The 9,484-nt window shown below is 42.3% G+C and overlaps 1 protein-coding gene across 1 annotated transcript in view; it reads left to right on the top strand.

The window, feature by feature from the left end:
• The window catches only part of AFAP1L1 (actin filament associated protein 1 like 1), a 67,612-nt gene that overhangs the window by 50,025 nt on the left and 8,103 nt on the right, over positions 1 to 9,484 (top strand). Inside the window, exons 15-16 of the mRNA XM_023227038.2 lie at positions 883 to 994; positions 7,850 to 8,014. Coding sequence (XP_023082806.2) covers positions 883 to 994; positions 7,850 to 8,014 — 277 coding nt within the window. The remainder of the gene's footprint in view (positions 1 to 882; positions 995 to 7,849; positions 8,015 to 9,484) is intronic.

The following is a 9,484-nucleotide window of genomic DNA, read 5'->3' as shown; positions in this document are numbered from 1 at the left end:
AAAAAAAAAAAAAAAAAAAAAAAAAAAACGTTTAGGCTGGGCACAGTCGTGGCTCATACCTGTAATCCTAGCACTTAGGGAAGCTGAGGTGGGTGGATCACTTAAGCCCAGGAGTTTGAGACCAGCCTGGCCAACATGGCAAAACCCTGTCTCTACAAAAATTAGCCGGGCATGGTGGTGCGCACCTGTTGTCCCAGCTACTCAGGAGGCTCAGGTGGGAGGATCGCTTGAGTCCAAGAGGTTGAGGCTGCAGTGAGCCGTGATCACACTACTGCACTCAAAAGAAGAAATTAGCACAGTGCCTAGACATTGGAAGTTCTTATACAGAGGAGTAAATAGTACTGTTGTTGACAACATCATTATTATATTACATTCTTATCATATTTAACTCATGGTTTCCTAAGCTTTCACTGGATTTTTAGTATTCTGAATATGCTTCATGCACAAATGTATAGTTTATCTATTAAGTTATGTAACTTCTATCACTGGCTCATCTCATCCAGGACTTTTCTTCTTGAGGGAAGACTTTTCTTTTTGAGGCAATTCAGAAAATCAGGATACTTCCAAATGTTCTAAAGACAGAAATATCTATGATAAATCAAATATAGCCACCCACAGTCTTTTGAGATTTTCTAATTTTCGTCTCAGCAGGTACTACAGTTTAGGGTTGCCTTCTGCTGCCCCCAGCAGAAAAGTATGAAGTTCAAATGATACACTGCTAGCAAAAGTGCTTTATAATTTGTGAGTGCTATGCAAGTCTAAAAATGGAAGACCAAAATCTCAGAGCAAGAAGACCCCATACTGAGCAAAGACGGTAGTACAGCCTGCATTGATGAGTCTGCGCCTGCCTGAACTTGACTGTCTTCCTCCATCTCCCACCAGGACGAGGAGCCCGAGCGCCCCACAGGGGCCCAGGTGAAGCGTCACGCCTCCTCCTGCAGTGAGAAGTCCCATCGCGTGGACCCGCAGGTCAAAGTCAAACGCCATGCCTCCAGTGAGTTGTGTGTGGGCCTCCCCTGCTGACTAGGGAGGAAGGGAAGGAAGCAGTCTATAGGAGGGATCTCAAAATCAGTTCCTCTGGTGGGTAAATAAATGAGCAAAGTGAGATGCAAGAAAATACTCTACCCTAAGAAAAACCACAGAGCAAGCACAATGAAAAAGGGCAGCTAGCATGTGGCCTCAGAGAAAAATGACAGGGAGTTGGGGGGTGGGGAGGTACCATAGGAAACTGATACCCAGTTTCCTCAGGTCCCAACTATAGGGGAGGCTGCTGCTCAGCTCCAGCAGACAATCCCCATGAAGCAGTACCAGGCCCCTAACACCAGATTTGCCAATTACTTAAAAGAGACAGAAATCTAGACTTTAGGTGAAATCTACTTATTTTTTAATATCAGCAACTATTTTTTTTTTTAAAGTTAGCACTGAATGAGGCCAAATATATATAGAGAGAGAGACTGTTGACAAGCTGTATCTGTTTCAGAGGCTAACAATTTGTGATTTCTGATCTGGGGTAGTAAGTGGAGAACTGAACCCATCCGAATACCCTGGAGCCAGCTGCCATGAAAGCCACAGCTCACCTTGGTGTCCCGCCCTAGCTCTGCCTAGCACACCACAGGAGCTCAGCGAATTGCCTGATTGCCACACTGCACAGTAATAACTAAGTATGCCAGGCAACTCTGTTGTAAATTCTGTTTTACTTCCAACAGTAATCTGTGCTCCTGTGTGATTTATCTTTATGAAGAAGCCAGCTTCCTGTGGGACAGCATGTTCCAAAAGTTTTTTCTTTGTTCCTTTACATTTATTCCCCCTGCATCTCAACAGAGTCAAGTTCTGTTCTATGCTTTTTGTAAACTTACTTTTATATTTTAATACCTATTTTTAAAAATACTTTTCTATATTATGGCTCCATTTCATTTGTATAGATCATCCCTTCTGAGGGTCAGGAAATCTGTATTCCACTCCTCATTCCTCCCTTGACTACTGAATTACTGTGTACCTCCGGGAAAAGTCCTTTCCCCTCCTTGGGCCTGAGTTTCCTCTCTAAACAATCAGAAGGGTGTTGTGTAACTTTGCACTCTACTCTCAGAGATACTGGAAATGCAGGGCCTTGTGAAATGCCCATTTTAAAATGGAAATCTAACCTGAAAAAAAGCATGTAAGATTAAAGAAATCACCGAATGTCAATGACAACAACAAAAAACTAACAAGCACACACAAAAAAGTAGACCCTTTCTTCAGATCAAATCTTATATGAAAGCCAAGATTATAAAAGACAATAAAAGTGGAGCTACTCTGGTTGAGGCCCACTTGGCCTCCACTTTTCCTGTTAGCCATCACCGTGGGGTCATAAGTTTCCTTGAAGGGCAGTGGGAAACCACGGTGGAAGACTGCTAATGAATTCCAACAAGGTTGTTTTTTAGATGAAGAAACTGAAGAAAATAAAAGAGAAGATATCTTAATCCATTTCTCCTGCTGTAACAAAATCCCATAAGCTAGGTAACTTATAAATAACAGAAATTTATTTCTCATTGTTCTGGAGGCTGAGAAGTCTGAGATCAAGGTGGCAGCCGATTTGGTGTCTGGTGAGGGCCTGTTTCCTGGTGATGACCATCTCTTTGCTCCCTGGGGTCTCTTTCCGGAACAAGGGCACTAATCACACCCATGAGGGCTCCACCCTGGTGACCTAATCACCTACCAAAGGCTCCACCTCCAAGTGCCATCACATAGGGGATTAGGTTTCAACATATGAATTTTGGGGGATGTAAACATCTAGTCTATAGCCAAAGGATTTTGCCCACGATCATGTATTAATTGCCTATTGCTACATAAGAAATTACCCAAAATTTAGCTCCTCTAAACAATAAGCAGGAACATGTGTTATGTCACATGGTTTCTGTGGATCAGGAATCCTAAATGGCTTGGATAGGTAGTTCTGGCTTGGGGTCTCTCATGAGATCTCAAGATGTTGGCCGGTCATCTGAAGTCATCCAAAGTCTTGACAGGCTGAAGGATCCACTTCTAAGATGACTCACTGCATGCCTGGCAAGTTTGTGCTGGTTGTTGGCAGGAGGCCTCAGTTCTTTGCCATGGGGATCTCTTCATAGAGTTGCTTGTCCTTGTGATGTGACAGCTGGCTTCCCCCAGAGCAAGCAACCCAAGAAGGAACAGCAAGGCTGATACTGCAAGGTCTTTTATGACCTATGGTTAGAAGTTACACTCTGTCATTCTACAATATCCTAATGGTTACACAGGTCAGCACTGTTTAGTGTGGGAGGGGACTATAAAAGGGCATGAATATTAGGAAGGAAGAATCATGGAGGCCAAGTAGATTACTGAGAAAAATGGTGGTGTGAGAAGCTACATGGACCCACTCTCTAGCAAAACAGCTGTAGCTGGTGAAATTTATTAAAACAAACAATTATTTAAAGTCTGGAAATTTTCCTGAGGGCAAATGAAGAAACATTTATTCTAGAAAATTTGCTAAATCTTAGTAAGAACAGTGAGAGTTTGTGGCATTTGAGCCACAACCTACCCCTTTATTCCCCAACTCAGTTTGAAAGAATCTTCACTCCAGGCACATCTAGACAAGAAAACAGGGCTCCTTCTTTCCCCAGCTGCTAGTCAAGGGCTACAGTATCTCCCCCGGAAGGGCAGGCTGCCAGTATTTTTTGTCATACCCAGCTCCATGCTGCAGAGGCTAAATTCCAGGTGATTGCAGCCAAGAGGTAGGAAGCGCCCTTCCTCTACCCAGATGATAGAGCAAAGGCTTTGCCCCAGGTAGGGTAAGCCAAGAATACTGGGGCCCTGATTGCCCTCATCCTAGCTCACTTGTAGGGCAGAGGTTCCATGCTGGGAGAGGTAAGCAGAGCAGACCAGAGGTTACTGCCCCCACCCAGCACCCTGCTCATAACAGGAATGTCACTCCAAGAGAAACAGGCTCTTAATTTGTTTTGTGCTGCTATAACAGAATACCAGAGACTGGGTAATTTATAATGAACAGAAATTATTAGCTCCTAGTCTAGAGGCTGGAAAAATCCAAGATCAAGCTGTTGACCTCTAGCAAGGGCCTTCTTGCTGCATCATCACATGGAAGAAAATGGAAGGGCAAAGAGGCAAAAGGGGGTTGATTTTGCCCTCTTTTACCGGCATTAATCCCACCCATGAAGGCAAAGCCCTCATGGCCTAAATCACCTCTCAAAGTCCCATCTTTTCATACTGTTACAATTGCAATTAAATTTCAACATGAGTTTTGGAGGGGATGAACATTCAAACCACAGCACAGGTCATTGTTCCCACCCCTGGATCCAGAGCAGTGACTCAGAGATTTTGCCCAGCGGGGAAAGGCAGGCCATAAGAACAGAGAACTCCAAAGCTCTTCCTCAAAAGAACTGACTTTAGTTGGAACAGAGTGTGGGAAAGTGTAAACCAAAGGATGCTCTCAAAAACAATGGAGATTTGGTGGTTATGAGAACAATAAACTAAACCACAGGCTAGTTTGTCAGAGAGAACCATAGAAAAGAGACAGCTAAAAATGCCCACAGCTGGGTGTGATGGCTCACCCCTGTCATCCCAACACTTTGGGAGGCTGAGGCAGGTGGATCACTTGAGGAGTTCAAGACCAGCGTAGCCAACATGGCAAAACCCTGTCTCTACTAAAAATACAAAAATTAGCCAGTCATAGTGGTGGGCACCTGTAATCCCAGCTACTTGGGAGGCTGAGGCACAAGAATTGCTTGAACCCAAGAGGCAGAGGTTGCAGTAAGCCGTGATCCTGCCACTGCACTCCAGCCTGGGTGACAAGAGAGGACCCAAAAAAAAAAAAAAAAAAAAAAAATTTAAAAAGAAATTTTTTTAAATAAAAAGAGCCCTCCTAGGGTTAGAATAAATCTCAAAGATGAGCCTCCAAAACTATCCTATAAAGGGGCTGAATTTAATTGGATCAGACCATGGAGTAATTTATGCATTGTCAAAATCAATAGAGCAAACACCTGACAATTAGTAGAGCCTAACAGCTGGGTGTAATAGCAACAGAGGCAGACTGCTTAACAGGAGATTAGGGAAAGAGTCAGAAATCCCTGCTAATACGCTGTCACGCCAGAGTGACTGTACACATGCCAAGGGTGTGGCCTCTGAGGAGCAACATCAGTGGCTTCATACTTCAAGAGGAAGTAGACTACACTAAAATAGTTCAGACAAGTCACTAAACAAATAAGAAAATAACAGCCCAACAACCCGGTTGGGGGGATGCATATCAAAAGATACTACAATATATTCTCTAAAATGACCAGTTTTCAACACAAAATTATGAGACACACGAAGAAGCAGGAAAATGTGACCCATACAGAAGGAAAAAAATCAAGCCACAGAAACTGCCTGAGAGAGGGCCCAAATGTAGAATTTAACAAAGATTTCAAAGCAGCCATTATAAATATATTTAAAGAACTTAAGGAAACCATGCTTAAAGAAATAAAGGAACGGAAGATGACAGTGTATTAGCAGATAGTCTATATTATGGATAGCCTATATTATTGGTAGCCTCTATCAGTATATTATTGATAATAGCTCATTCCTCCTGCTATAACAAAATTCCATAAGCTGGGTAACTTATAAACAACAGAAATGTATTTCCCATTGTTCTGGAGAAATTGGTTTCATACTGCAGGAGGAAATAGACTATGCTGAGTACTACACTACACTATACTGAACACTACAGTATAGGTACATGGAACTACACTACAGTTATATGGAATATAGCTATAGCTATACTATATTATACTGTAGTATATAGTACAGTCATATGGAATATATTATTGATAATATATTGATAGAGGCCTCCAATAGAAAGATAGAAATTATAAAAAGAAGAATCAAATAAAAATCATGAGGCTGAAAAGTACAATAACTGAAATGAAAAACTCACTCAATGGGCACAACAGTAAATTTGACCTGGTAGAAGAATCAGTGAACTTGATGATAGAAAAACAGAGATTATGCAAACCAAAGAGCAGAGAGAAAAAAAGAATGAAGAAAAATGACAGAGCCTCAGAGCATTGTGGAACACCATTAAATGCACAAACGTGTGTACAGGGAGTACTACAAGGAGAAGAGAGACAGATGAGTATTAAAAATATTCAAATAATGGCTGAAACTTGCCAAATTTATTGAAAAACATTAATTTATACATCCACGAAGCTCAGTGAAATCCAAGTAAGATAAAGGCAAGGAGATCTACAAAAGACACATCATGGTAAAAATGCTTATACCAAAGACAAGGAAAAAATCTTGAAGGCAGAAGAGAAAATCAAGCCATCATGTATAAGAGAACCCCAGTAACATTAACAGCTGTCTTCTCATCAGTAACAAAGCCAGAAGGCCCTCCATGCTGTATTTATGATCAGGCTTGAACTGCAGGGTAGTTGTGTCAGGAACTGATTTTTGCATGGGTCACTGGGTGACCACTGCAATCCCTGCAGCAGCTGGCTAGACAAGACCCCCAATTATCCATAAACTGCAGGAATTATTCTGCACTGACTTATATAAAGCAGCGTGCAGCTCTGTATAGCGCACCAAAAAAAAAGAAAAAAAGAAAGTAAAACTTTCCCCAAGAGGTTGAACTATGGCCTTGAAACAGCTAGAACAGTATTGCACAGCATGGACCCTGGAGTCAGAAAGACATGGAGACATGGGTTTTAACCTCGGCTCTGCCACCATTAGCAGTGGGACTTAACCGCTGTGTAGCTCAGTTTCCTCAACAATAGAAGAAAACTAATTATAGTATAAGTTTTGTGGGCTGGGCGCAGTGGCTCACTCCTGTAATCCCAGCACTTTGGGAGGCTGAGGCAGGCTGATCACTTGAGGTCAGGAGTTCGAGAACAGCCTGACCAACATGGCGAAACCCCATCTCTACTAAAAATACAAAAATTAGCCAGTGCACCTGTAGTCCCAGCAACTCTACTTGGGAGGTTGAGGCAGGAGAATCACTTGAACCCCAGAGGTGGAGGTTGCAGTGAGCCAAGATCACGCCACTGCACTCCAGCCTGGGTGACAGAGCGAGACTCTGTCTCAAAAAAATCAATTAAAAAAATAACTTACATGATGAGTAAGTGGGAATGCAAGTAAATGGCTCAGCATATAGTGCCTAGTGTATAGTAAATAATACATTTTTGCCATAATTACTTGTTTTTATTGTCCATCATAGTGTTGAACCTATAGTAGACCACCAGGTCCCTCCCTCCCCCAACCCCTTCCCCAGTAATAAAATGGATAACTGACTGTAGCTCAAAGTCTAGAATCTCTGGAGATCTGAGTTATATGGAATGGTCTCCTTGTCTTATAGATATCTGAAAACTGACTAAAATCTGCTCCTTTAAAACCAAAGTATGTGCTACATCACAAATTTGTTTTTTAATAATACTATCATTATTACCTAACCCTTACTATTTGCCTACTATACTAAATGCTTTTCATTAATCATCTCATTCAACCCTTACCACAACTCTATGAGTAAACTGTATCCATATCCTTGTTTACAAATAAGGATCAAGGGGGAAAAGGCACAGTAAAACACTACCAGTCTCTTTTGCCTAATGTCACACAACCATTTTTGGTCAAAAATGCCCAAATCTCAGGCTGTCTGTTCCAAGGCCTTGCTCCTAGTCCCTGTGCCCTATGGCCTCCTTTTGCTTCTTAATTCCTTAGAGGATTCACACTAAACATATCTAAGGGACTTAGTCTAAATATTTCCATTTTATAGATGGAGAAGTTGGGGCTGAGGGAGAAGCTGACACCACCCAAGTACCTTTGCCAGAGGTCAGAACTGAGGGCCTTTCCCTTCCCCACATCTCTACAGGTGCCAATCAATACAAGTATGGCAAGAACCGAGCCGAGGAGGATGCCCGGAGGTACTTGGTAGAAAAAGAGAAGCTGGAGAAAGAGAAAGAGACGATTCGGACAGAGCTGACAGCACTGAGACAGGAGAAGAGGGAACTGAAGGAAGCCATTCGGAGCAGCCCAGGTACCTATGTGATTGTGGTTCTGAGCACTTATGGGTGGCCAGCTCATCCTTAGGCACAGTAAAGGGAGGTCTCTTGCACAAGTCACCTCGTTTCCTACCCAAGAGGAGTGGGCTTCTCCTCCCCTTCGCCTTCTCCTCTTCCTCTTCTCCTCTTCATCATCATCATCATCATTCTTCCCAATTAAAGAAAGTGCCATCAATTTAATAACTTGTTTTGGAGGGATGAAAAAGCATCACAATAATATATACACTTAAAGTAGTAAGAAGCAATCTGATTTTAGAAATGTGAAGCATAGAAGTGTGCCTTAGAATCAAAGAAGTAAGAGACGTCATTTTGAACCCCACCTTTATTCATTCACAGATATATGTGAGACATTGGTCCTAGTGCAGGGAATAATGGACATGACACCTTCCCAGGATCCTCTTCTGAAACCAGGGACCTCAGCAGGCCCTGCCTGCTCTGGGCTTCTCCACACCCTATTTTCTGCTGTGTTTCCTTTGCACTCTAACTGCAGTGCAACACACTTTAAGCCTAAGGTTTCTCCACGTGCCGGAGGGAGCAGAAGTCCTGTTGCTATAGATCATGTCCACAAACATGTAGCCCTATGAGAATCTGGTGGACCTATAGACCCTTTTCTAAGAAGAAACACCACAGTTCACAATGCTGCAAAAAAAAAGTTCAGGAGCTCATGTGGCTGCCTGTGGAGCCTATCCATAGATTGCCTAAGACTCCATGAACCTCAGATTAAGAACTTCTGGTTTAAAGGAGAAGACTTGTTCTGTGTGGCCACGAACGAGAATCAACAGGAGGAAGGCACAGGAAGGCAGTTTGGTTTCCATATAAAGAATTTTCTGAGTCAGAACCAGGATTTGGAGCTAGTTGACTATCCTTGTCCTGCTCAATTTTTTCCGCTATGGCACTATCACTTGGTAACATATTAGATTGTTTATTATATTTATTATCTATTGTTTGCCACAGACACACAAATATAAGCACTGTAAGGGCAAGGATCTTTGCCTGCTTTGTTCACTGATATATCTAGGGCCGAGGACAATGCCTGATACATGGTAAGCATGCATTAAATACATGGTGAATGATGAATATAAAGAATTCAACATTACTGGAAAATCCTCCAGCACAGCCTCCCTCAGAGCAAAGAATGGAACTGATTTTTAAACCTGGTAAGACCCAACACAGCACTTGGAATGAGAAAGGTACTAATAAAGGTTTGTTAGATTAAATTGAAAAAGTGAGCTGGGTGCCATGGTTCACGCCTGTAATCCTAGCACTTTGGGAGACTGAGGCAGGAGGACCATTTGAGTGCAGGAGTTCGACACCAGCCTAAGCAACATAATGAGACCTCATCTCTATTTTTCTTAAAGAAATAAAATTTTAAAAATTTAAGAAATTTTAAAAATAAAAATAAATTGGGGCCAGGTGCGGTGGCTCATGCCTGTAATCCCAGCACT

Source organism: Piliocolobus tephrosceles, chromosome 4 (assembly GCF_002776525.5).
Source record: "Piliocolobus tephrosceles isolate RC106 chromosome 4, ASM277652v3, whole genome shotgun sequence".
In the NCBI taxonomy this organism is placed as follows: domain Eukaryota; kingdom Metazoa; phylum Chordata; class Mammalia; order Primates; family Cercopithecidae; genus Piliocolobus; species Piliocolobus tephrosceles.
This window is presented reverse-complemented; position numbering and strand designations above follow the sequence as displayed.